The sequence below is a fragment of the Mauremys mutica genome, chromosome 14 (assembly GCF_020497125.1).
Source record: "Mauremys mutica isolate MM-2020 ecotype Southern chromosome 14, ASM2049712v1, whole genome shotgun sequence".
Classification (NCBI taxonomy): domain Eukaryota; kingdom Metazoa; phylum Chordata; order Testudines; family Geoemydidae; genus Mauremys; species Mauremys mutica.
Window position 1 is genome coordinate 8,947,957 of NC_059085.1, and position 27,081 is coordinate 8,975,037.

General features: G+C 51.0%; 3 protein-coding genes across 10 annotated transcripts in view; 1 reads left to right on the top strand and 2 right to left on the bottom strand.

Moving 5' to 3' along the window:
• The window catches only part of DRC7 (dynein regulatory complex subunit 7), a 25,191-nt gene extending 23,174 nt beyond the window's left edge, over positions 1-2,017 (bottom strand). For 2 of the 4 annotated variants that reach the window (XM_044987534.1, XM_044987533.1), the window contains exon 1: positions 1,842-1,965. The gene's annotated coding sequence lies outside the window, so the exon portion shown is untranslated. Of the gene's footprint in view, positions 1-1,841 lie in introns of all 4 variants that reach the window. The other 2 variants (XM_044987535.1, XM_044987532.1) reach the window with 2 other exon arrangements.
• Positions 565-16,231, top strand: LOC123349444 (uromodulin-like). 5 transcript variants are annotated; one of them, XM_044987537.1, is made up of 9 exons: positions 565-823; positions 5,691-5,757; positions 6,397-6,564; positions 7,917-8,122; positions 10,010-10,167; positions 11,120-11,365; positions 13,603-13,762; positions 14,584-14,728; positions 16,081-16,231. In XM_044987537.1, the coding sequence occupies exons 1-9, from the start codon at positions 659-661 to the stop codon at positions 16,170-16,172; spliced, it is 1,407 nt and encodes a 468-aa protein (XP_044843472.1). In that variant the 5' UTR covers positions 565-658; the 3' UTR covers positions 16,173-16,231. The 5 variants fall into 5 exon arrangements, with proteins under 5 accessions (XP_044843472.1, XP_044843473.1, XP_044843477.1 ...); XM_044987538.1 differs by lacking the exon at positions 565-823 and adding an exon at positions 1,963-2,112; XM_044987542.1 differs by lacking the exon at positions 565-823 and adding an exon at positions 2,075-2,161.
• A 789-nt stretch (positions 16,232-17,020) lies between these two features.
• ADGRG3 (adhesion G protein-coupled receptor G3) overlaps positions 17,021-27,081 on the bottom strand; it is a 29,085-nt gene continuing 19,024 nt past the window's right edge. The window contains exons 8-14 of the mRNA XM_044987536.1: positions 25,867-25,967; positions 25,058-25,170; positions 24,017-24,297; positions 23,470-23,563; positions 21,890-22,179; positions 20,781-20,895; positions 17,021-17,223 (exon numbers count right to left, since the gene is read on the bottom strand). Coding sequence (XP_044843471.1) covers positions 17,178-17,223; positions 20,781-20,895; positions 21,890-22,179; positions 23,470-23,563; positions 24,017-24,297; positions 25,058-25,170; positions 25,867-25,967 — 1,040 coding nt within the window. The 3' untranslated portion in view covers positions 17,021-17,177. The remainder of the gene's footprint in view (positions 17,224-20,780; positions 20,896-21,889; positions 22,180-23,469; positions 23,564-24,016; positions 24,298-25,057; positions 25,171-25,866; positions 25,968-27,081) is intronic.

Consider the following 27,081-nt stretch of genomic DNA (forward strand, 5'->3'; position numbering starts at 1 on the left):
TCTTTGATGGATTAGAAACACAGGAACTGCAGAACTGACCCATGATCCATCTAGTCTGGTATCCCGTCTCCAGCAGTGGCCAGCAGTAAGCAGCTATGGAATAACCTGCCCTTAGGGGAATTTCTTCCTGACCCCCTTGAGTTAGAACTTGGTTGGTGCCATGAAGCATGAAGGTTTAGATTCCTTCCAAAACACCTAGTCATTTTAATCCTTACTATGACAACTCTGGAGGTTCTCATTATCCATATAAATGTCCACTCCTTTTGTTTTAACCCTGATAAACAATTGGCCGTGGTGATGTCTTGTGACATGGGGTTCCACAAACCAGCTGTGCCTTGATGAAAAAGTATTTCCTCTGAGCCATTTCTGATGTGCTGTCCTTCAGTTGGATAAGTCTGTGTTGAGGGCGGGGGCGGGGTGTACACTGTGGGGACTTTTTAAATCTAAATAAATAGCAGAGCAGCAGAAGTATCTCCAAGGCCTGTTTTTTGTCTTTGTTTTGTTTTTTAAGCTCACACTGTGTTTTGGGGCTTGGAGAGATAAGGTGTGAAATGGAGACGCAAGCACTCTCTCTAGCTGGCGTTGTTTTGGTTGGCAGCGGGAATGGCATGTAGGACGAAGACAGCAGGAGGAGGAGATTTACTGAAATAAGACAGAAATGCCCACGAAGGGTGGAGAGGAAGGAGTGATTTCACGTTGGACCATTCACTGGAGCTCTCCCTGCCGGGGGCTTTGGACTGCATTCAGCCAGCCAGCCAGAGGGGAGCATCCAGCCGGAGCAACCCAGCTCGTCCCATTGCATCCTGTTGACAACCGCATGGCTGTATGTCTCTGGTTACTTACTAAAATTTGTCAAACTCTCCCGCTGTGTGTGTGAAACTCTCTCCTTCCCCCGTTCCCCACCCTCCTCCGCTTTCCTCTTAGTGTTTGTATTGATTAGTTGCACTGATGCAGCACCTAGGGGCCTCCGTCAGGGATTAGGACCCGACAGTGCTAGGCGCTGCACCAGGGGTTAAAGATGGGACTTAGTGGAGAGCACGGGGCTCCCCTCTTCTCCCTGGTGTGGCAAAGGGGGGCTCCCCACAGCTCCCCCTCCTCTTTCCAGCTCCTTTAATCACTGCCCTGGATAAATGTTTAACACGGTTCCTTCTGCATTTAAAGCCTGGTCTGCTGCAGCGACCACAGAGGGATGGAAGGAGCCCAACCTCCCGCTCATCAGGAGCAACCCCAGTCTGACCCCTTTCCATCTCCCAAACGCTCCCACGGTGCCCAGCCTCCAGCCCCTCCCTTCTTCACGTCCCCCCTCCAGCCCACTCTCCCTCCCCTGGTGGCACAGTCCGAAAAATGGCCTGGTTTTCTGTCCTCAAAACACGCTTCATGTGATCTGGGTGGGAGCAGCCCCCGGTCACCTCATCGGGCCCCACTCAGACCCCCGCTCTGCTGAGGGCGATGCAGCACGAGCGCTGGGCTTTTCTGGTTTTGCTTTCCTCTGACGGACAGACGCCCCCCCACCCCCATTCAGCCCTCCCAAGTATAACAACTCCACTGGAGCCTCATGCCAGGCAGGAGTTTGTCCCAGCGTGTCAGCAACATCCTCCTTTCGCTTCCCCAAAGCTCCCGGGTCCTCTCCTGCCTCTGCTGAATGCTCCCTGCCTTCGGCTGATTCCCGGCCCCTGGGCCTGGGCCCTACCTTTCCATGCCCTGCCTGGCCCCTGCCCTCCCAGGCATGCCGCTGCTCCCGTCGCTGGGACGCCCCTTCCCTGGGGGTCCCCCTGCGCTGCCCCATAGTGCCCCCCTGGGTTTGCCCCGGCCTGCATTCAGCCATACACATCCTCGCTCACACAGGCGCACGGCTGTTCTCCATCTCTCAGGTGTATCTGCGGAGCAATCGCCTCGGAGACAGGCAGCCCCAGTGCCTCTCACCACCCACCCCTCTGCAAACAGCCTCACCAGCTTCTCCTGTTGGGCTCCCTCGCCATGGCAACTGCCTTCCATGGGCCGAGGCTTCTGGGAGCTGTAGTTTCTTGGGCAGGAGTCGTTCCTTGTGCAGAGAATGAGGCTGGGACTGGCAGTTTAAACAAGGCCAGTTTCCTTGCTGTGCAACGTGTGGAGGTTTGGAAAATGGAAAGCTCTTTTAAAATCCAGGCGCACGTTTTCAAAGGTCGGGCCAATTTGCACTGACTGAGCCTGTGCTAAACCCACCCTTTGACAATTTCGGCCCTAATGTTTGTTTTCTATCATTGATGCATTGGTTCGCCTTTTGCATTGAGCAATTAGTCCAGTCAATGTCACCCTTTGCCTCTAGTCAGTTTTACTGTCAGGATTCCTTCCTGCACTGGCAACATCCTGCTGTATTTGGATTTGGGTTTCCAGCCAAACTAACATCTGTTAGCACTGATATTTTAATATGAATAAATCAAATTTACTGGAGAGGGTTCAGAGACGAGCCATGAGAATGATTAAAGGAATAGAAAACTTGCCTTACAGTGATAGACCAGGGAGCTCAATCTGGTTTAACAAAGTGAAGGTTAAGAGGTGACTTGTTTACAGTCTGTAAGTGCCTATATGGGGAACAAATATTTAATAATGGGCTCTTCAGTCTAGCAGAGAAAGATCTAACATGATCCAATGCCTGCGATTTGTAGCTAGACAAATTCAGGCTAGAAATAAGGAGTACATTTTTTAACAGTGAGAGTAATTAACCATTGGAGCAATTTACCAAGGTTTGGCAATTTTTAAATCAGGATTGGATGTTTTTCTAAAAGCTCTGCTCTAGGGATTATCTGGGGGAAGTTCTCTGGCCTGTGTTATACAGGAGGTCAGACTAGATGGTCACGTGGTCCCTTCTGGCCTTGGAATCTCTGGATCTATGAAAAACATTTCTGTTAATATTGATTTGGCAAAAACTTGGATTCTTTTTTGCAAAATGTAAGGCCCCAACTCTAGCAAATGCTTATTCAGATCTGTAACTTTACTCACATGAGTAGTCTCGCTGAAGTCAGTGTGATATCTCACATGCTTAAAGTTAAAGGTAACGGAGTTTGCACTGCAGGACAAAGGTCTTGGTCCTTTAACTCCAGCTGTAGAGGTTCATGCTTTTAGCTATCGGAGCTCAGTGTTCAGTTCCTAACAGTACTCAAGATGATGGCAGTTACACATAGGATCCCTGAATGTAAAAATCATGAGACTGGCTAAAAAAAAAAAATCATATTTTTAATAGTAATACATGTTGGGCTTTTTTTCTTTGCTTTCTATTTTCTGAACCTTTAAGGTTCGCTCACGTCATGTGTTCAAGCTTTTCATCACAACCATGAGGACTAGAACGATAATGAAAGCTGGGTGTAGCTGCCATATATGTGCACAGTTAGTAAATATGGTTTGCAATCCAACTGTGTCTGTCTGTGTGGGGTCTTCATATTCTTATTGTTGTGTAAAGAGCAGCCCCTCCAAAAGTAACTAGTTGTATTAAAAAGGATTTGGGGGTGCAGGGGGGGGGAGGGAGGAATGCAAAAACTTCTCTTAATTAGTGAGCTACCAGAGCTGTGAGTTGTGTCAGTGCTTATGACGAGTGGCCTAATAGGAAAGCTGGTGTTTCGTGAGTCCTTTCCACCACTGCAGCAATTACAGGAGGCTAAATTGGCACTGATGCAATCACTGGGGAAGTGTGAGGGGTGGGGGAGAATCAGCTGTTGAAAGATGATATAAAGAGCACAGCAAGGCCAAGGCACAGGGAAGTGCAGACAGCTGTGGGGGTGCAAGGGTATGCAGCTCTGGTGATGGTGAGTAGAGGAAAGCTCATGAAATCTCAGCTTTGAACAGGGACTGCAGGGCTCTGTTTGTGAAGGCTGGAGTTGTGGATTTCTCTTCCTAGGTTGTAACTTACAAGAGGGCAGTACTGTCTTTCTCTTGTCTCCTGAAAGCAATTGGTAGGGCTTCTGAAATGTCTTCTTGTGTAGCTGTGTTCTCCCTTCAGATAAAGGGTCCTGATTCCTCAGTCTCCTGCTCCTTGTCAAGTCCATTAACCTTTAGGCAAAGTGAGTGCAAAATGCAATCACACCAGAACTGTAGCATTTGATACCTACTTTGCTGAGGTATAAATGGCTACACGAGGTGCAAGGCAGTGGGGGAATCAGATCCAAGAAGTGCAGCTGTTTACTGCTTGCTCTTTTAGCCTCTCTAGAGGTTGGCCTACCTCAGTGCTGTAGGAGTCATGTGCTAACAGCTCTTCTAGACAGTATGTCATCCATAGATCTCCTAGAGCTCTAGTAATGATTCCCCATTTCCCAGATGGGGAAAGTGAGGCACAGAAGTCAAGTGACTTGTCCAAAGTCTCCTCCTAAGTCAGTGGCAGAGATGCCAGTAGAACCAACTTCTCCAGATTTTTAGCCTTGTGCAGAGACATTAACAACACGAGGGCAAAACAGGTGTAAAATGCTGCTGAGTCCGGATGGGGACTTCGTATACCTGCATTGCCCCTGGTGTTAATGACTGGGGGCAATGGAGTCAGACTGCAGCCCTATCCACTAGCCTGCACTGCCTCCTAGCACGCTGGCCAATGAGATGGCTCCTTCTGTGTCTGACTGTTACAGTAGACTGCTGGGAGTGTAAGATCTGGGGAGCAGAAGGCGGCCTTGACCTCCTTGTCTGTCTGTTCATGATGTAAATGTACATTCCCTTCAAAGCCACATTCCTACTTTAGCTGTGTAAAAGGATCCAGGGGAAGATGCTCTTCCGCTTGTAACTTACCATTTTATTTATAGCTCCTCTCTAAAGTGGAAAGTGAACTTCCTGAGGAGGAACAACTCTTTCCTTCCTCTTCTGTTTGCATGGGTGCCTCTACTGTGTGATTTCATGGCCAGTGCTCAGCTGTTACTACTGGCCTGTAGTCACTTGTCTGGGTTTATTTTGTCTGCGTATCCTCTAAGTTGGGGACCCTGATACCTCAACCCCAGTGAAGTGGTCCTATTGGCTAAGCTGCTTTAATGCAGAACAAAATCTGGCCCTGCACGTTGTAGGCTGGCTGATGAGGAAGGTTTTGCTGCTCAGACCCTTCAGGTCTTTGGTGATAGGCAAAATAACGACAGCAAATACATCTGGGTACAGAGGAGACCAGGAGATCCCAAATTAGAGTTAGTAGCCCTGATAGTCAGGGTAACAGACTACTTCAAAAACCCAGGAAAGCAATTTTTGCTTGCTATGGAGAGCGGAGTATTCTGAATGGGTGAACTTCAGTCAATATTGTCTCTGCCTTCTAGACTGGTTAAACATCTCAGCACGTCCTACTGCTACAGGAAGACTCTTACATGGCTGTGTATGTTTCCAGAGGCTACAGATGAGCATGTTAGAAATCAAAATAAGCTAGAGCGGGGGTCGGCAACCTTTCAGAAGTGGTGTGCCGAGTCTTCATTTATTCACTCTGATTTAAGGTTTCGCATGCCAGTCACACATTTTAATGTTTTTAGAAGGTCTCTTTCTAGAAGTCTATAATATATAATTAAACTCTTGTTGTAAATAAGGTTTTTAAAATGTTTAAGAAGCTTCATTTAAAATTAAATTAAAATGCAGAGCCCCCTGGACCAGTGGTCAGGACCTGGGCAGTGTGAGTGCCACTGAAAATCAGCTCATGTGCTGCCTTTGGCACGCGTGCCATAGGTTGCCTACCCCTGAGCTAGAGTCTGTTTGCTTTTCAGGAAGTGACTGTGACATGCCTGCTGCTGATCTCTGCTCTTTGGCTGCCTGGCGGTGAGAGCTACAATAGTGAGTCTCTTTATTTACTGGGCTGTGGGATGAGGATGAATAGTGAGGACAAGAAAGGTAAAATCCTGTACCTGAGGACGTGTTCAAGCTACTTATCCAGAGTAGGATTAGCACTGGTCACTTCTCCCAAGAGCAGAAGGAATTTGGGTGGCTGGGGCGTGTGTATAAGAACACACACCACACACAACAGCTAAGGGCACTAAAGCTTTGGGGCCAGAAGTGGGATCTTTCCACCTTCTTGTTAGCAGGAAGCTTTTTACCTGCCAAGCCAGAGATGAAGGTTCTGCATCTCCTGTACCAGTTGAGGGCAGCCACTCATCACACTGAGATTTGGATGCTAATGACCTCAGCTCGAACAAGAGGAAGGGCAGACTCTTGAACGTTGCCTCTTGGCAGGCACTGAAGAAGCATTGTCTTTCAGATGTAGTGTCCCAAGGCAGTTCCGCCATTAGTATAAAGGTTCTCTTGGGATCTAAGCAGTGACTTTAAATAAGCGCAACTCATCCCGTGTTAAACGAGGGTTCCCCCTCATGGCTGAGCAGAGCACTGACTCAGACCTAGACAGGCTAACTGTAGCTTGCTCCACTATAGCCTGTTATTCACGATGCACTTAAACATACCCACTTCCCTCTGCTGTAGCTGATCTGAAGAAGCCTCGGGGTCAAATGGAAGAGGCTGCCCTCCGTCCCAAGAGAAGCCCAAGATTCTGCTTTCCGAACCCGTGTAAGCACCAGGGCGTCTGCCGGGTAGTTGAGGAGAAACCAAACTGCACCTGCAAGGCTGGCTTCACTGGGACATTCTGTCAAGGTAGGACAGGGGCTACGCTGGGCATGGCTGGGGTGCACGTGTCAATTCTAGCAGTAGTGAGTGCTACTCAAGCCACTCAGAAAGCATGAGAGGGGGACTTTTGCTTTTGCACTCCGGTGAGTGCCTTTATAAGCTGAGATGAGGAAAGGATTTGCTGAACTAGGAACAACTTCATGGGATGGCGTAGGAGTCAGCTGATCGCTCGTGCAAAAAAGGAGTGGGCCTGTGATGTGACTTGTGTGTACGCTTGCACAATGAGTGGGGTGGGTGGACTCCTTCCTTTTCAGGGGAGCAGTGGGGGTCTGGACATAGGGAGGAAGTGTAGCTCTCTAACCCTTTCCATGCTACCCTGGTCTGTGGATCACAGACAACCCAGCACTTGCAAGGGGTGCATGGAGCTGTTCTGGTTGCAGAGATGAAACATCTGTCAGTCAAGCTAGGACGGCTCCTGCTGGCCATGGCCCAGTCCAAGGCTTTCTTGGCGAACAAAACTGAGCAAACGGAGAGGATTTGCTAGCCCTTTGCTTGGCTGCTCTCTGGAGTCACTTCGGTTGTGATCAGACTCGTGGATGGTGACCGTCACGGTGGAGATCTGGCCTTGAGAAATGTGAAGCCCTGCACTTGGGGAAAGGAAACCACTGGCCCTCCTCCCCTCCCTTCTTGTAACTAAGCAGCTCCAGCCTGAGGCACTGCATTAGTTAACTTTCCTTTCATCTTAAACCTGTCCTCATGTTTCATGCAAGGGACACTTCTGCTGTGGGATGGGGAGACTGTGATGCCTCTGAGACTCTGTAATTCCAGGGGCCTTGCAATAGGAGGAAGCACCAGAACCACTGTCTGGTAGCATCCCACAGCTTCCCTTGGTCACTAATGGACTCTGGCATAGCAAAGTCAAGTGTCCCTTGAGAAAAGTGACCCAAAAAATGTTGCTTTAGACTAAGGTCTGAAGCAGAAGCACTTCAGCCTCATCAGGCTTGCCAGGGTGACTGTGCTGTAGTGTAATGACTGCACTGACATCCATCACAGGGATTAAATGTAGCACCTCTGGGTCTAAAAGTGTGAGCCCTCTGCTGTCCTGAGTCAAAAGGCCACACCCCTTAGTTTGGAGGCAGAGCAGTAGACTTGGAAACATCTTGGTGTCTAACCACTAGAGAGAGACAAGCTCGCGCTGGATTCATGTGGGTTCTCAATCTCTTCCACCCAGCATCCTTTGCAGGCCTCTGAAAAATTATTCTTGGCCAGCAGTGAAGTGAAGGACACTCTCATTATACCAGTGCTGGGTCACACCATAGCTGACATAGGGCTCCTTCAGGCCTCTTCCTTATGGCTATTGCAGATCGCTTTTTCCCCAGATGTGGTGCTCAAGCTGCAGTGTGAGGAAGATCACATGAAGATGATGGTGAGAAAGGAAGTGTTTGAAGTGTTAAAAATCCCCTTGGCGCGGGTCCACTTGAAGAACGGTGCTTGCAAGGTCTCTGAAAAGACGGAAGATGGAGCAATCTTCTTTGCAGCCATTCTCACGGGCGAGAACCATACCCTGTGTGGGTCAGTGATTCAGGTAAGGGCTCCATGGGGTGTATCTGATTAGGAGGGGGAAGCCATTCTGAGACAAGACACAGTGGTGAAGGGGTTCTGGGTGTTTCTGCTTTTCCTGTTTTATCTCTGCCTTGTAGCATTAGTACCTAACTCCTAGCTCTAAATGGATGTCTTCTCAAGAAAGCTGGTTCGGTGGCTAGTCATAATCAATTATTCTTTCTGGACCTCCACTGAGTTGTCAGTAGGGGCTTGAGGGGGCAGTGCTTGGCTACTTCAGCCGAGTATGGGAGTCTTGAGTTTCTATTTCCCAATGGAGAATAACTGTCTTTCCAGCAGCTATTGTATGTATTAAGATGGAATAAATGGGCTAAAGGTGTTAACATAACCCAGTCACAATCCAACCGTCAATAGTATTAACCAAGGTCTGGGAATTGGTAGGCAGAGTCCTCCGCCTGCTTAGCATCATGGCAAACACGCTAGACAATTCATGTCACAGGTTATTAAAGAGACTTTTATTGGACCGAATTCTGTTGGCGAGAGTGACAAGCTTTCAAGTTATAGAGAGATTTTCTTCAGACCTGCGTAGGTCAAAAGCTTCTCTCACCAACAGAATTTCTTCCAACAGAAGGTATTACCGCACTGGCGTAGTGTCTCTAATGTCCTGGGACCAGCATGGCTACAGCAGCACTGCAAATGCCAAAGATTAGAACTTTTTATTGATTGAAATATACAAAAGAAAAGACTCAAAACAAGTTAAAGAGCATTAAAATGGAAATTGTTTTGCACAAAGTCCCTTTTCGGAGACAGAATATGGGTTAAAGCCTCTTATTGAGTCGACCAGCCCTTGGTGGGGAAGAAAGTTAATTCTATTCAGTTCTGAATCGGGAATAATAGTCCCTTTCCTGCTTTAGACCAGACCAGACCCACCCCCCCCGCTTCATTATTTTGTCCACCAATTAGGCCTAATTTCCAACACACCAATTTTGGTTAATTTCTAATCCTCTACTCTTTACTAGGTATTAATCTGAATGGTCCTTGAATGGTATCGGCAGATGCTTTCTGTTTAAATTAAATCCGACTTTGTCTCCTTCTCGCATCTTCTCTTAAACAGTTTCATGTAACAAATCCATTGACTATTCATCAACCTTTCCCCACTAGTCGTCAGTTAGGTTAAGGATTAAAGTAGGCCTGCTAGGACCCGATTATTGTGATCACTGCCAACTTTCCGTGTCCTAGCAGGACTGTGTCCTGTTCTGGTGGCTGGACTGTAGAACAAGAGCCTTCCTTTTGCCAGCTAATGGAGATCTTCCTCAATCTCAAGATCTAGGAGGCTCTTTCTGGAGTCCAAGGGCCTGGGTTCTGTACCCTGCCACACATGGGGTGTGGATTAGCTGAAGGTCTGTGGGCAACATCTAGATCTGTTTTGGTGCAACATGCCAAGCCATATCTAGTACCGTACAGACGTACCACTACCAATGTGCTACATACTGTGCTGTCTTAATACAGAGATCTCCCTTCATGGGGAACAGATGACTTGTTCTGGGCCACTTCGTGGCTCAGATCTCAAGAGGCACAAAAAAAATAAAGGCTGAATTGGAGACCTGCCTCTTCAGATGAGCACCCAAAAATTCCAAGTGAAATCAATGGGTGCTTGGGTGCTTCCAGCTGGACCCCAGAACAAGAGGCCTGTTTGTGCGCACAAGCTGATGGCTGTGGGCTTTGGGTGGGAGCCTCAAGGAACAGGAAGGGCCTTCTGGCTGCTGTGCTCCTATGCTACCTGACCTACAGCCAGCTCTGACTGGGTCCCTGACCACCTTGCTGCAGGCAGGATGGGGTGAGCCAGGCTGAGTGCGGAGACATGTTCCTGGCATGAAGACAGGACTTAAATACGCTTTCTGGCCCGTGTCAGCAAAACAGGTCACACGTGTCTTACGCCAACGTGATAGAGTCCGACATGGAGGCCACGGGCGTGATCTCCAGAAGCAGCCTTGTGCGAGTGCATTTCTCCTGCATCTACTCCTATGAGCGGGTGGTCCAGCTGCCCTTCTCCCTTACTGCCATCGACACGTGAGTTGCTGCTCTTCCTCTCTCCTCTGGACGGGCATTTCCCTCCTAGACTAAATGCTCGTTGGCTGCCACCCTGCAGCCCTCAGGGGGCTGAGTTTTTTGCTGGTGAAGCTGGCTGGTTAAGGCCTGATCCCCAGTGGTGCTGAACCCCTCACAATTCCAGCTGAAGCCGAGAGGAGCAGTGGGCGTGTGGCACCTCTAGAAATAGGTCTCTCATGTTTACAAGCCATTAAAGGATGTAAAGCAGCTGGAAAAATAGCTCCTGTCGATGAGATGATTTGCAGGCCACCAGGAGGTGCTGGTGAGCTTTGAGAGCTATGTCACATCACGCTCCTTTGCCCTCACTTTGCACGGAAGTGGCCCTAAATGCCTGGCTTGGACTGGCTGGGAGCAGCCTTCCTGCCCCATGCTGCACTGGACAGCTTGCCTTAAGGGTCCGGTGCTTTCAGTAGCACATGTTGCAGGGAAATGAGATGTTCCCGGAGGTGTGTGCCATCCGATTCCTGCCTGTCTATCTGCCCGACCACTGCAAATAAACTGTGGGGGGCGGGGGGGAGGACGGTTACCCCATCAGACTCCCTGCTGCTTGGTGTGTGTCAGGGAGAGAGCCTCCTGGGAGACGTCTTGGGTGCACTCTTCTCAGACGTCGCTGTTCGATACCCCAGTGGGGCAGCCTGGATGGGATCTGCTCTCCCCAGGGGGTCCCTTGTGCAGAAGAGCCACGGAGGCAGCTCTTTCTGTTCTCACAGGGCAGGTAGCGAACTGTGCATGACTTGCTAAAGGTTGGCGATGGTGCCCTGGCTGTAAGGAGGACAACAGACGGGCTTCCCTGTGGGCAGGAGCTGGTGGCCCATGGGGATCTGTCTGCAAGCGCCAGCAATTGGATGCTTGGTGGCCTCCTCCATCCTGCCTTTTTCTGACTCTGAGCCTGGTCTCCCTGATCTCCTCCTAGGCTGGTGAAGTTTGTGGTCAAAGAGGGGGAGTTCAACGTGACCATGGCCTTGTACGAGACCTCGGCTTATCTGCAGCCCTACCGGCAGCAGCCCCCGGCCCTCCCGCTGTCGGAGTTCCTCTACATCCTGCTGCAGCTGGAAGGCCAGAGCCAGGTGCGGTACTTCCTGCTGAGCGTCGAGGACTGTTGGGCCACCCCGTCGGCAGATCCCAGCCATGACGTGCAGCACCAGCTCATTGTGAAGGGGTAAGAGCGGCAGGTTTCGAGCTCTCCCCAGGTTCCTCGCCAGGGGGAAAAGCCATGTGCTTTACTGGCCCTGATGCTAGGTAACTCTGGGAGGGGAGGAGTCCAGGTCCAGGTTGCCATGACCACGCCACGGGAGCGACAAGCTGTCGAGTCTTGACATGGCTCCTGTGGTCATAGCCAGCCAGTGAAGACTTTGTAATTGCCTGGCAGAGAAAATGAACATGGCCACTAACCATGTGGCATGTGGAGCTTAGTGCAAAAACTCCCCTCTTCCTCCCACACCTCATCTTTAAATCAGCTGGCTTCTCTCCTGAGCATGTCCCATCTTTCATATCTGTGGGAGAAAGTGCTCGCTCCCTCAATCTCTTCCCCCATCCCAGCACCGATGGGTGGTAGGTCCACTGACTGGCAGTATTGAGGCATGGGCCAGTTGGCCACAACTCTAGTGCGCTCTGGCGTTCATGCAATAAACGCAACCTGTCTTGGTTTAAAGCTGCGTTGTGCAAGTTGTCCCAAGTAACTTCCTTGTTGTTTGTATCATGGTAGTAATCGAGCCCCCCGCCCCACCGCCATGGACCAGGACTCTGTTGTGGCAGGTGCGGTACAAACACCACTGCAAAGTCTGGCAGAGATGGCTGCTTTCTTGGTCGTAAAAGGCAGCCTGAACCCGGCAGAGCTTCTAGCCTGTTACTCTGAGATGTAGCTTAATGTCCCAGAGGAGGATGTGGGAAATTAAGACTCCCAAAAAAGGATGAGTTTCTGGTCACATTCACAACCTGACCGGCTTCTGGAATGGAGCTACCTCTCCAGAGAGCATCCGGAATATAAATAAGCCCATTGCCGAGCTCTCTTGCATGGATAAGGAGAGTGAAGCAGTGGAACAGGTTACCCAGGGAGGTTGTGGAATCTCCTAAAAAAAACCTCCAGTGATGAACAGGTTGGACAGACACCTGTTGGGGTGGTCTAGGTTTACTTGGTCCTGTCTCAGTACAGGGGGCTGGACTGGATAATCGTCTGAGGTCCCTTCCAGCCCTATGTTTTTATGAGGGAGTCAATGACTGGGGTACATGTTACTGTCCCATGCAGCTTGTGAGCCAGCACATGCTCTAGCAACACTGTAGTTAAAACTATGGGGCACAGGCCTGCAGGGGACTTGAACAGAAGTTGGGTACAGGGAAAAGTGACCCATTAAAGCAATTTGAGCTGTGGCCATGCAAACCACTAATAGAACTGCGGAGAGCCCCACAATGCCATGATGATGAATAACCCCCAGGCACCGATGCAGCATCCTGATACATCAGCCTTTCATCCGAGGCAGCATGGCCAGAGCACTGGACTGTGACTTAGGAGACCTGGATTCAATTCCCAGCTCTGCCAATGACCTGCTGGGTGACCTTGGCAAGTCACTACCCCGCTCTGTGCCTCAGTTTCCCCACTGTAAAATAGTATCCTTTTCTCTGACCTGCTTTGTAAAGTGCTTTGAGATCTACTGATCTACATAGGGGTTTTCACCTCCTTGGCTGTTGGGAGGAAGATAATCTTTCCTTGCTGCTCTAAGGTGGGACTGGGCATAGACCGTTCCTTTCCTCCCCGAACTATGGGCAGGAAGTGACTTGGCAATGAAACTCCCAGGTAGAACAAGGCGCACCCTGCCCCAGAGAGATGCACACAGACACAGGCAACTGCTGCTCTGAAAGAAACATCACTTTGGTTGCTTCATGGATGCTCCGTAAAGGGAAAGCGGTTTCCCTGCAGAGTTCAGATAAGGAATTAACCCAGACGTCACAGCTGGTCAGAATTCGGCATTGTGAAAAACCCGAAACTGTTCTTGGTTACAAATTTAAAAAGAAATTCTTCCGGGGGGAGACATGCAAGTCTTACTGTTTCTCTTTTCCCCTGATCCTTCCAGGCGGTGGGGAAGGGGAGGAAAATGGGCAGGGGTGGGAGGGAAGAGAAACCAGGGCTAACATTTTTTTATTTGAAAACAAATCTGCATTTTTGTCCAAAGCCATTTTCCGTCAATGCTAGCATCCTTCCTCCCCCTAAAAATCCCTGGCCTTTACCCAAGACTGCATCTGGCTGTTACATTGACCCTCACTGTGTAAAGCCAGACATCTCGAGGGCAAAGCCTTCTCCACTGATAGACCAGGCACTGCACTGGGACTGCTGGCATCTCGGGGTGTAAAACTCCCCAGGCTGACTTGGTTCTTGGACTCCCCTCCCCTCCCGCACTGCAGGTGTCCCCGTGATGAGACCGTGATGTACATCAATGCCATCGGAAACAGCACCCTGGCAAAGTTCAGCTTCCAGATGTTCCAATTCATCAACTACTCGGAGGTGTTCCTGCACTGCCGAGTCCGCCTGTGCCTCCCCGATGGCCCCGAACCCTGTGCAAAGGTGAGGTTCCCTCTGCCCCCCGCACTGCGAGCGGGACTTGTTGGAGACCCTTCTCCTCTGAGCTGCCTTAGCTGCGGCCGAGGGCTCTGCTCTGACCCTGCGCTGGATTCAGCTAACCGCTGGCTAGAGGCCTCTCCCTGTGGAATTGTCACTTAACAATATAAGGATCCATTGGACCCGCTCTCTTGAAGACTTGCCTCCCTTGTGGGGCCTGTAAATGAGATGGTCACTTCTGCAGCATGACAATGTGAGGATCCATTAAGGGCCCTTATCACTGTTGGTCTGTTGTTTATCTGCGTTATACTACAGTGCCTAGCAGCTCTAGTCACAGGCCGTGCTAGGCAAGGTACAAACACAGACCAAAGAGACTGGCCCTGCCCGCAAAGAGCTGACAGTCCGTGCTGGGCTTCAGATTTCCCCCAGTTCTTTCAGCAGCTCTCTGGCTCTCCTTGCCTCCGGAAAGAACAGAGCACAACGTTGCTTCCTCTTAAGGGGCAGCTGCCCAGTGATGGAGGGCTTCTTCTCCTTTCCCTCAGAGCTCCAGGATTACATCATGGAGGGCTGTTACGTCACCCTCCCCTTTAATGATAGCTGGGTCCATCCAGTTCGTTGGTCTGCCTGGCTGCTGGATAAATGAACTGAAAACCTCTCCTGTAGCTTGTAGAAGGTTCCTGGGCCCATGCAAGTGGAGGCTTTTCGCTGCCAGTAAGTTGGGATTGATATTCAGAGGAAGGGCTCTTCCTACACGGCACAGGAGAAGAGAAAGCAAGAGTCCCATCCTGCCCCAGGCCCTAGCTTTCCTCCCTCTGTTCCGCTCACAGCAATGTCCCAGGAAGTCGAAGAGCAAGAGGGCACTTGAGGAGGACTACAAGAAGATTGTCTCTTATGGACCCATCCATCTCCTCGCCTCTCCCCTTTCTGGAGCACGGAATGCTGAGTTGGGGACAAAACTGCAGGACCTCTGGGGTACGTATGTCCCGTCCTGGATAACTGTACAAAGCCAGTTGAGTAGGAACAGTCCAGTCACACTTGACCCCTGTTACATATAGCCATTAAAGGAGGCTGCTAAGATCTCTCCCCTGCAGTGTGGCAGTTTGTGGTCTTTCAGACTCGCATCAATTCTCCTATGTTGTGTTCTGCAGGACTAGAAGTCTCAGTAGGGTATGTCCAGACTACCCGCCGTATCGGCGGATAGCGATCGATTTATCGGGGATTGATATATCGCGTCTCGACAAGATGCAATATATCATCCCCGAACGCACTCCCCGTCAACTCTGGAACTCCATCGGAGCGAGTGGCGGTAGCGGAGTCGACGGGGGAGCTGCGGCCATCGATCCTGCGCCGTGAGGACGGGAAGTAAGTCGGAATAAGGTACGTTGACTTCAGCTACGGTATTCCCGTAGCTGAAGTTTGCGTATCTTAAATCGACACCCCCACCAATGTTGATCAGGCTGTAGAATGTGTATAGAGAGCCTAGTCTGCCCCACCAAATCTGCCTTCTCTTAGGCCAGATGTCTGCCATGGCACAGAGTCACTAGGAAGACCAGAGAATGACTTGGAGGAGGGGAGCTGATGGCAGGAAGCCTATAGAATCCAGAGAGGGAGTGATTAAGGGCCAGGTTTTTCAAGAGCTTGGTGCTCCGCGTGCTGAGTGTTTTTGAAAATTGGTGGGTGTTGGGCTCTTCAGAGAATCTGACCCTAAATGCCATGAGTGAGGGACTGATTAAGATCAGGGCTTCAGATTTTCAGTGTTAACTGACCAATGCCGATACAACATCCAGATCCAAAAAACAAAATCGGTGTTTATCGAATAAAATGCTGGAAGTGGTGATTTGTACCTAAAGAGCTTGTCTACATGGAGCAGTAACGCAGACTACAGGGATGTGACTTCTAAAGCACGCTGTGTTGTGCATGGATTGGTCTGTGTAGACCCTGCTGAGTGTTCTGTAACATTTGAAGCTGTCCTAAATTAATGTGCTCTGGCAAACATTTCAAAGAGATGACTAGGAGTGTAATAAGTATTGTGTGTGTAAACAAAATGCCTTGAAAACTCCCAATTTTGGGAGCCATCTACCTAAAACTCAAATGGCTAAAAATAAGCCCCACTTCAGAGACAGCCCTGAAGTACACAGGTCTTATGGGTCGCGTGTGTCTTCCCTGCAATGCAGTGTCATACTTACAGGTGCAGAGAGCAGCAGCTATGATAGCTCTTGCATGTCACGAGAAGTGACCCCACCTTCCCCAGGCCACCTGCGGTGGCAGGCTCCCTACTAAGGAACACAAGGAAGAACCAGTAATGTAACTGCTTTCTTTTTTAGGCCCACAGCTGTGGATTCCTGGTGCCCTGGTAACGCTGATCATAGCTGGCCTCTTTGTTCTGGTTGCTATAGCTAAAGCCATGAAGAAATGAGTGATGCCAAGAGAGAACAATTCCTAAATAAACCTGCCACTTGCAAAGAGAAGGCGTCTGTCTGCTTCTTTAAACAGACTTCTCTGGAAGAACAGGCTGCTTCTTTGGAGGAAGGAAGCTGGTATAATGCTCTAAAGCTCAAGTGGTTCAACCACTTGAGTCTCTCGGCTGCTTATGTTCTCTTGTGCCTATAGCTGCTGACATGGAGCTGACTTTCCTGGCATATCCCACAACATCCAAGCCCCCATGCACAAGCGCTGTGCTGGATTTACAAAGCTGAGCCACTCGTCTATGGAAACGAGGGTGGTGACAGGTGCTGGAGCCGTCAGCTAGGAAACAGGATATTAGGGGATACTTGCAAAGGGCAGTGAGGTGCTCTGAGCCCATTACAGCTGTAATGATGCTGGTTCTGGCAGGACCCAACTGAGTGCCAATTCAGGACAAATTGCTTAAAGCAGGGCAGTTACAGCCCAAGGCTGGGGTTTCTACACATACAAAGGCAAACCAAACCAGCCAAACAGAGAAGACTTTAATTTACCCCACTGGCTAACCATAAGTCACACAAGCAATTCCCTTAGACACTCCAGTATCACCACCAGTGCCACTCATTATGGGGACAAATGGTTGACAACCAACACCCCAGTAAAAGGAAAACGGTTCTCTCGATTGCAGAGGACCAAGTCCCAGATCCAGGTCAATATACAAATCAGATCTTTCCCACAAATCATGCTGTTGCCAATCCTTTAGAATCTAAAGGTTTGCTCATAAAAGGAAAAAGATATAGATGAGAGCTAGAATTGGTTAAATGGAATCAATTACATACAGTAATGGCAAAGTTCTTAGTTTATTTCATCACTGCTACACACCTGAACCAAGTTCAAATCACATCTCTGGAGTACATCCACAGCTGGGATGGGTCATCAGTCCGTGGTGTAGAGCTTCCATTTGTAGCAAAGGCCCTCCAGAGGTAAGAAGCAGGATTGAAGACAAGATGGAGATGAGGCATCAGCCTTTTCTAGTCTCTTCAGGTGTAACAACCTCTTTGTTCTTACTGTGGAAAATTACAGCAAAATGGAGTCTGGAGTCATATAAGCAAGTCCCTGCATACTTTGCTGAGTCACAAGGTGTATCTACCTTCTTTCAATGGGTCAATTGTGTAGCTGATGGTCCTTAATTGGCCCTCAAGCAGGCTAGGCAGATCTGACACCAACTTGTCTAGGGTGTCACCCAGAAGCAGAGCATAAGTTTGAAATACAGATAGTATACAGCCAATATTTATAACTTTAACTACAAAAATGATACATGCACACAGATGGCATAATCATAACCTCTTCATAGACACCTTATTTGACCCCCTTTATACAAGATTTGGTGCTACTACAGGACTTTTGGTTGCTACAATGATTTATACAGTCCCAGTTTGTCAATAATGTCACAACAGCCGCTGAACTGGGTGCTTAACTCCCCTCTGTGCCTCTGACAATCCTTCCCCCTGCTCTTCCTTGGGAGTATTTGTCTTAAAGTGGACGGTGAGGCAGTATGCTGGTTAACCACGGTTGGTCAGGTGCAAGTGTTGGTTCCCCAAGGCACTTGCTGAATAGAAACACTTACAGGAAGAATCATCTGGCTGTTGTTGTGGGAACCAAAACTTAGAACAGGCTGACCTGTGTCTAAATCCTCTAGCTGGTTAGTGCTTTCACATCAGCTTCCTCTCCCAACCGCTCTATGTTGACATAGTCTATTCTTGCACGTAATCTCTTGACTCCAGTATCTAGCTGGCGATCCATCACTGCACTGCAGGCGATTTTCAGTGCAGTGGGGCTCACTGATACATACCATACCTGAGAGACTTGGTCTCTCTTAAACGCCAGCAGTGATGCAGGCCATAATCCTCACAGAGTTGGAGGTGTTGCTATACAAGCCAAATCTTTCCCTGGAGCAGGCTTTCTAGCAGGTTTCATGATTCACAGTGAACTGAGGTTTGGGTGAGTTTAGTGACATCTGCTGCCAGCTTGGGCACCGTGCACGAATCTGCTGAACTATACACCTGTAAGCGGTGCCACTTTCTCAAGGCTCCTAGAGTATGTGGCTATTTGGAGCAATGTAACGACTCATGTCTGCTTAAGAGAGAACAGACTTTTTGTAACTGGGAGCAGTTCCCTAATTCTGCATGGAAACTGTAATTATTGCTCATTTGCATAGGCAAATTAGCACACATGCAGAGCTTCCCATACAGGAATAGTGAGCTCTGGCCTGTGTGTGACTATACACTAGGTCAGGCCTGCACAACGTGGCCTGGGGGCCACATGTGGCCCGCGTGGGCTCACTGTGTGGCCCGTGGGGGGTGAGTAGGCAAGCGGCGGGTGAGGGAGGGGGGCGGCAGTGGCAGGTAGTGAGTAGGCGAGCTGGGGGGGTGGGGGGCTGAGGAGGAGAGTGAGGAGTCAGTGGCTGACCTGTTCTACTGATCTGGTCTGGCTCCCATCCCCTCTCCAAGGGTTGCAGCTGTCTGGAGGTGCCTGCCTTCCACACCTTCCTCATTCACACTTCATTCATTCAACAGGGCAACTGATTACAAAGTTGGGGGAAGATCTTATTCTATTTCTAGCAAAAAGACATTTTTCTTTTACCTTAATTATACTACCTTAGGGGCCCGCTATAACATATTACTAAGGTTCAATACCGCTGTTTCGGTGGGGCAGCGCTGGGGAAGGAGAGTTTGTTTCCACCGGGTGGGCAGTGCTGGGGGGTGTGGTGCAGGGGCGGGGTTGTGTTTCGGGGGGTCTTGGTGGTGCTGCGGGGGAGTTGGGGGGGGGTTTGGCCCTCAGCTGTTTTCTTTGTAGTAATATGGCCCTCACCACTTTGAGTTGTGCAGGCCTGCACTAGGTATAAAAACCTCTTGCATTCCTTTATCTAGAATTACTCAGTAACAGTCAAAAACAGGGAGTCTGGTGGCACCTTAAAGACTAACAATTTATTTGGGCATAAGCTTTTGTGGGTAAAAAAACCCTCACTTCTTCCTCACATTGGGAATGCATTTTTTACCCATGAAAGCTTATGCCCAAATAAATCTGTTAGTCTTTAAGGTGCCACCGGACTCCTTGTTGTTTTTGTGGATACAGACTAACATGGCTACCCCCTGATACTTCAGTAACCGTCCTCACTACCCCTAAGTACTTCAGGGGATGTTAATGCCCTTTAGGAGGATATTCTGTACAGAAGTGGTGAATGAGCTATCTTGCACAAAGAGCCTGCTTGTAAAAGCAGCCACTGCAGTGAAATCTGTTCCTGCTTCAAACCATGTCCTTTTTCAGGAGCAGTGCAGATCTGGCAACTCAATACCCCAACGAGAAAGATCTGCTGTCCCCAGACTTCTGATGGTGCTCAGTGTCACATCCTGGAGGTTCTCAGTGACGTCAGGAGCAAATAATCTCATTATGAACAGTGTAGTAATTCACTTATTTAATCAAAAGTCCTCAGTTGTACATGTACAGCGCCATGGCTTAGAAATGTGTACAGGAGCTTTGATGCAAAGGGCTAGTGCATAATGTAGTTCCCACTGATAAATGGAAGAGCTGCTTTTTCAACTCTGGGGGGATGAGGCGGGAGAGAGAAATAAGTCAGCTCATCAGGCCTTTGCAGCTCATCAGGCCTCTGCAGCTCTGAGATGTGGGCATCATTCTACCTGTCTGTATTTAGTGGAAACTTCTAAACAGGAATCGTTCCCAGGAGCCAACTTCTTCCCCATTAATACATAGTGAGAGGGGGAATGGAATCCTCTCATCAGATTGTGCTGTAGCTCAGTTAAACTTCATTCATGGACCTGTAGTGACTCCAAACTCAGCAGGATGGGGGAAACGTGAAAGATTTTCCTGCTGGCTCGATTCCTAACCCCATGTCCTCTTCTGCCTTAACTAAAGGGGCAAAACTGGGGCTGCTACAGCGCTTGAATCCATCCCAGCCCAGAAGTCTCTGTTCAGATCTCATTCCTCTTCTCTCTCTCTCTCTCGGGAGCTTCTTAGAAGTAAAGTCCAATGGGAGTAAGGTGCTTAAATACCTTTGCAGATCTTGGGCTAAGTAACTAAGGAGCATGTCTTGAGACCACAAGAAAGCTGTGATGATCTGCAGGGACATTGGCTGAAGGGCTCTAGGCTATGTCTTCAGGTAATCAAGGCCCCAGCGAAGAGGTTCTCTTATGGCAGACCAATTTCACAGTGGGGTAAACTGAGCCATAGCTAGGTAGCTTTGGTCTAATAACTTGACTTCTCTGTGTCACGGTTCACCCATCTGTAAAGTAGGTATTATTCTGATCCTCACGCAGTGCATCAGGTTCAGAATGAGGCACAGAACCCAGGCCACTTGCTTCCAGTTCCCTCCTCTGACTGCTAGACAAAACTCCTCTCCCCCCCGCCCCATGGGAAGGAGCATAGAAAGCGGCTCACATGCTGCATGATTGTGCTTGCCAAGCAAGCCTGAGTGGAGCTCTCCACCTTGCCAGGCCCCTGCCCATCCCTCTCCACTCATTAACGAAGCTACGTGGACTGAGCAAATTCCTCTGCCCCAGACCCCTCTGCCCCAGACCCCTCTGCCCGGAAGAGAAGTTGGTGTTACCGCTCGCTGTGGGAAGCGGTGGTGACTTCCACATTCTTGCCACTGCCGGAGGAAGATGTGGCTGTATCTTTCTTTGGATAGTAGAGGACAGTGAACCAGATGAATATGAAGAGACCTGTGGAGACAGAAAGGCCTCGGTCAGGGGTGGAAACGTTGGACTCTGTCCTGCTGGCGAACACTATGGCTAATACCCAGGTACCTTTAGCAGAACAAGTTTGAACCTAGCCTCATTAGCTCTTAGTGTGCCCAGGTGACAGCGGAGATTGGCTCATACACCGTTCCAGGGGGAATTTCACCTGTCTCCTGCTGCCTCAACGAGCCCAAGGACTTCCAAGGTGACGTTGAAGGAAGCTCCTAAACTCACTTGCCCCAGCCGAGCTGCTGTTAATGTTCCATCTCTCGCTAAGGGAGGGAGAGTGCAGGTGGGGTGGTAACCACCGGTGTGCCATCCCTCCCAACCCCTCCGTGCTACATCCCTGGCTCCTGGGGCAGGCAGCTCTCCAGCTGTAGTGGTCCTCACAAGGCTGCAGTTGGGCATGCCCCCCGCCCCCAGAGCTGCCTACCTCTTCAATAGGGAAGTGGGGCCTGCAGAGAGGTTCCAGCATGCACTGCTCTAGCTACGAGAGACCCTAATGGCTTTCCATTCAGTTCAAGATGTAGCACTGTTCTTTGGGACCTATAGCTAGGGCGACCAGATGTCCTGATTTTATAGGGACAGTCCTGATTTTTGGGTCTTTTCTTAGATAAGATCCTATTGCCTGCCACCCCCTGTCCGGATATTTCACGCTTGCTGTCTGGTCACCCTACCTATAGTGCTAGTGTAACCCACACACCTCCTGGGCGTTCTGTCCCATCTAGTGGCACCGAGCCCACTTAGAGAGAGAGTTAAATGAGCTGGCTTTTAGCTCATGTGATAGAGGCTCATGCACTAAGCTCCAGAGATTCCCCGGTTCGACCAGGGTCTGTTGGCGTTACACGAGGGGGTCACATCTCTCTGTTAAAGGGGAGGCCAGCTGGGATCTGAGCCACAGCTGTGGCCCTCCAGCCTGGGCACCACGGGTATGCAGTGGCCCCTGGCTCGGTGCTTTAGCTGGGAGCTGTGCCCTGACCTTGGAGAGAGTTCAGGACGGTGAAGAGGTAGACCGCAGGCACGGACGTGGTGCCGTAGGTGAAGAAGGCCAGCCCCCACGTGGCTCCTAGGAGGCAGGAGAGGCCTAGCACGGTGAGGCCCCCCTTCCAGGCCTCTATTTTCTCCTCCTTCCCCGCTGTGGCGCGCTGCAGGCAGAACAGCTTCCAGGCTACAACCACGAGGGTCAGGGTGTTGAAGAGGAGGATCAGGCCGAAGTAGCTGCAGTTGGTGACGTAATGGACGACCAAGTGAGCGGAGTCTATCCAGCACCTGCAAGGGACAACACAGTGAGCCTGGGCGGGGGGCAGCTGGGGATGCTGGCAGAGCTGGGGTGGGCAGGGTGCGGGGCAGGCAATGGAATGGGGCAGCACACCAAGAAATGGCTCCTACGGATCAGCGCATGTGGCTCTCCTCGCTTGGAGACCCCCCCTCACAGAGTCACTCCTAGAAGGCAGGGCCAGGTGGTTTCAGAAGCGGGGAAGGATGGTGCGGGTGGACAGGGTGGCAGAGCATATCTCCTGCGGTCGGGAATGCCCCGGTGCTAGCGCACCCCGGTCTGTGATGTTGGGCGGTGACGTTCTGCCCACTCTGTCACCTCAGGAATTCCATCCAGCACGAAGACACGTGGCAATGGGTGTGTGCTGGGATAGAGCAAGCAGCCCTTTTAAACAAAGGCTTCCTGGGGGGTGGAGCCCTAGGAGTGGCCACTCCCATCCCTAGGCCAGGGGGTCCTGCCAGGAGCAGGCTGGAGCACGGAGGCTGAAGGCCAGATCCTGCTTTCCTTGTTTTCCCCAATTCCCCGCTGAGGTCCGTGGGAGCCTCGGCTGCCCACAGAAGGCACTCCTGGGTCTTCCCCTTTCACTTCTACAGCGGGTGGTGTCCCCGTGTCACAGCTGGGGCACAGTCTGGGCGAAGAGCTATGCATGGGCAGTGCGTGATTCCTCCTTGGGGGGAGGCTGCGTGTGCCTGGACCATAGCCCCCCCTGAGGCCCACCCCTGCTCAGCCGCCTCCTCCTGAAGCCCCACCCATGCTCCAGCCCCGGCCTCACTAAGCCCCCTCCCTGAAGCCCCCTGCTCACTGGCTGCCCACTCACCAATTGCGCGTGCCTCTTCCCCCCACCCCCCGGTGAGGCCCCCATGCAGGTGGAGCTGGGACGGGAAGAGGCGGAACCATGGAGCAAAGAGGACGAGCGGGAGATGGAGCCCAGGCCAGGCCAGAGCCAGGGCACCCACCCTTTCAGCGGCGGTGCACTCCAAAGGCGGCGGGCTGGCTGTTTGGGGAGGCGTAGCTTCCCCTGCCCTCTTATACCTGCCGCCTCTGGGGCTATGCAAGGGAAGCCCTGCAGCCAACGGTGGGCTTGTTAACACCGCTGCAGCGAGCTTTTAGTGCTTGACCTTGAACAGAGGGCAGAAGCTTCCTGCGAAGCTGAGGAGCAAAGAAAAGATTGGTCCAGTTTCCTTTCTAAGGCAGCCAAGGAACAGGAGCAGGCTTGCTTTGCCCAAGCCAAGCCACTGAGCTAATCCACGCCGCAGAGGGCCAGGAGAGAGGGTGCAGCTTACAGGGTGGCGGTGGGCCGGTTGGCCATATCCATAATGGTGTAATTTCCATAGCTGTTCATGCTGCCAGTGATCGTGACCACGAGAGCAGGGAAGCCTGAAAAAGCAAAGGGAGGAGTCCATGAATGCCTGAGGAAGGGGGATATTGGGGGCTATTTTTTCTTTCTGTTTCTAAATGCTCTGACCTCTTGTCCATCTAAGCCCAGGTCCAGACGGGGTCTGAGACAACAGGCAAATCTCAGCGGGCACAAACTGTTTTAAGAAGCCATTTTGTGGAGACGTGATATTGTGTGGAGACTTAGGTTGGGTGGGCTCTGGTCTCCTTCTCCTACTCTCCCAGCAGTGTTGCTGTGCCTTGTTAACCGCTGCGGTGGGATTGATCTCTGATAAAGGTCGATATTTAAAATCCAGAGGATCTAACCTTCTTATTAAGGCAGGTCAGACTTTGATCCCAAACAGGTTGGCTGTGTCCCTTTAAGAGCTGGCCTAGGGAGCCCACCGTTGAGCCTGACAATCCAGCCCCTAGCAACCTGAGGGAGATGCAGCCTACCCCAGCCGACGAGGCACAGCTTCACCATGTAGTGCCGCATGTAGATGTTGGTGATTTTGATGACCAACAGGTAGAGTTGAAAGGCCTCAATGGCCATCCAGGTGAAACAACAGAGCAGGCAGTAGTGGGTGAAGCCTCCAATGCCCTTGCATAGCCCCGGATGGCCCAGGCTGAAGATCCATCTGTTCAGCAGATAGGCCAGGTTCAGGAGGAGCAGGCTGCTGGTGAGGTTCACGTGGATCTTGGCCGTGTCATTGGACTTGAAATTTTTGTAAGTGAACCTGAGAGCGAAATGAGGCTCAGTGAAGACCCAAGTCAGCTCAGGAAAAGAGTGACACCCATCAAAGAGCATCGCTGCTCTCAGAGCACCAATTCCCCACTGCCTCTTAGGAAATAAGCGGCGGGTCCTCTCATCCTTCACTGGGGGTGAGATAGGCCCATGAATGGGGGTTGTTGATTTAATCTCTCCCACCATGTAGAGTGAGAGACACATTAACTCCGGAACTTCCTAATGAAACACAGAGCAGAGAGAGATGTGGCACAACCCAGGGGAAAACAAAGGACCCACTTGGAGGCAGGGGGAAGAGAGGATGAGAGGGGAGGCGACTGGAAGCTCTTTGGGGCAGGGACTCTGTTGTTGTTGGTATTTGTGTGCATGACCAACACAACGGCCCCCTAGTCCCTGGTTGTGACCTCTGGCCCTACTGCAATCCAAGTGACTGACAGAGAAGGGGACAAATGAGCTACTCAGAGGCTGCCCCTCACAATGTGGTGACCACGGCATGAGGGATGCCTCAGGAACGCAGGACCATGGACAGTTCTTGTTTCCCTTCCCCTTGACTCTGGGGGATTTGGGGCCATTCTCTGCCCTGGTGTAAGCAGATGTTACAACCAGTCAAGTCGCTGGAACTGCACCAGTTTGCACTAGGGCTGAGCTTGGTCCATAGACTCTGTGTTCACCCAGTTCCAGGCTCCACCGGAAGGGTGGGGATGCCAGGAACATCCAGAGAGGGCCTGAGGGAGAAGCTGGAAGAGTTCTACCTTAGAGCAAAGTACAGGACGATGGTGAGGGCTGAGAAGACCACGGAAATCCCGCAGCTGACGTTTGCGATAGTTAATAACATCTGGGCTGTGACGTTGTCTAGGGATGGCCTCTGTCAAACACACACACAGGCTCTGGGTTACCACAGGTGCGGGCTGGTGCGACAGCAGAGAACATGAGAACACAGGCAGCTTAACAACCTGCTGGAGCTGCTGGGACAGCAATGCTGAGCTTCTGGGCAGGGCTGGGTGGGGACTAAACGGGGCTGGGGCGGCTGCTGCAGGCCCAGCTTGCAAAGCCCCTGGGTGAGGAGAAGGGGAGTGGAAGTGTGAGAAAGCTAGTCAGGCTACCCGGCGAAGCGCAGCACAAAAGGAGAGCCGTGGTTCTGAGCAGACCAGTCACTCCTGCCATGTTCTGTAAAGATGGGAGAAGGAGGAGCGGGGATTAGCTAAGGTTGCCATGGACAGTAATGACTGGGCAGCGCCTCAGGCTGGGAGAAGAGAATTTGAGTCTCTCTGCTTTGGTATTGCCGGCCAGATGCTTAGCTGGAGAACGTCCCCCTGTGCCGTCCAGCCCCTGAAGGTGCTGGATTGGGTTTGTTGCTGTTTAGAGACCAGGGGCTTGGAGAGGTGGAGCCCAGCTTTGTCACGGGAGCTGGGCTGACTTTCTACAGGCCTCAGATGAGGTGTAAGCGCACAGTTCATTTATGGAACAGCTCCAGCACAGATTGAACCTGGCCTCTGGGCTCAGGATGGAGCAGGCAGCAGAAGCCAAACTAAAAGCAGTAGGTACAGAGTATACGTGATACCATTAAAAGGGTGAAGAAAGTCAAGTGATCACAGCAGCACACGGTCTCCGTGTCTGTGGTAGTGGTGAGGCAGCCAGATGTGTTCCATCCTCCACGCTTGCCTGCAAAATTCACACGGAGAAGCTACGGAGTGGAAACCAAGCACATCCTCAATCCTCGCTGCACACTGATTGTAACAGCCACCAATGCGAAACAGCAGCTGAATGGCCCTGTGAGTGCCCTGGAGATGTCAAAGCACAGCTTGAGGAGACATTGTAAAGCCTCTGGTTTGGGGAGGGGATGGTGAAGGAAAGGACACGGGGTGGGATGAAGGTCTCGTTTGCCATGGCTTGCAAAGACCATGGTATAGGCTCAGATGCGACACTGATGGGGAACATATACGTATATAGGTTGGTGTCTGACTAGCCTATGAGAACAAAGGACATATACCATGTGACAGCCTCTGGCACAACCAGAGCCTGGACATTAAGTTATTAAATGTGAAATACATCTTCAGGCATAGATGAGGGGCTCCTCCCCTCATTAGATACATCCTGCTAGTGAAGGCAGGGGGCTGGACTCGATGACCTTTCGAGGTCCCTTCCAGTTCTAGGAGATTGGTATATCTCCAATTATTATATTATGTGCCCGGGCTGGTATTTCTGTGGGGGTTCCTGTATCACTCACCTCGCTACAGGTAAATTCTGACGTTGCCTCACCACAGGCCTCTCTAGATTATTCTAACAATACATTGGCTCTAGTGGTTCCTGCCTGCCCTCGGGCCTGCCCCCAAGCCGTTGAACAGGCTGGGACACAGGACCGGACACTCTGAATTTGTGAGCAATTGCAGTTAAAACACACAAAAAGCCAAATCAGCCAAGCAACCGCAGCCCAACCAATTCTGAGTGAGCGCCGGCGCCCACAGCATTCCCGGACACAAGGGTGTCCATGTCGCCTTCCAGCCAAGGCCTCGGCGCTGGAGGGCACAAGCGTTCCACAGAGGTGAAGAGGCAGACGGGCGCTGCCCCATTGCTGCTAGCTCTCAGCACAGAGGGGTTGGCAGGTCAGCAGGGTCCCGCGGATCTAGTCCCACCCCGGTAGGCCCGAGGCGCAGTCCTGTCTGGACACGTGGCTTGTCTCTGCAAGGCTTTTCCTGCTCTCAAATCGAGCCTCTCCTGGGGCTGCCTGCGCTCTCTGGGTGAAGCTAGTGCAGGGATAGGCAACCTATGGCACGCA

Bases quoted from the DNA above. Each gene is read 5' to 3' on its own strand.
- LOC123349444 (XM_044987537.1), top strand. From the start codon at position 659: ATGCCCACGAAGGGTGGAGAGGAAGGAGTGATTTCACGTTGGACCATT. The intron at 10,168-11,119 runs GTGAGTTGCTGC...ATCTCCTCCTAG, and splicing joins TCCCTTACTGCCATCGACAC to GCTGGTGAAGTTTGTGGTCA. The intron at 14,729-16,080 runs GTACGTATGTCC...TTTCTTTTTTAG, and splicing joins AAAACTGCAGGACCTCTGGG to GCCCACAGCTGTGGATTCCT.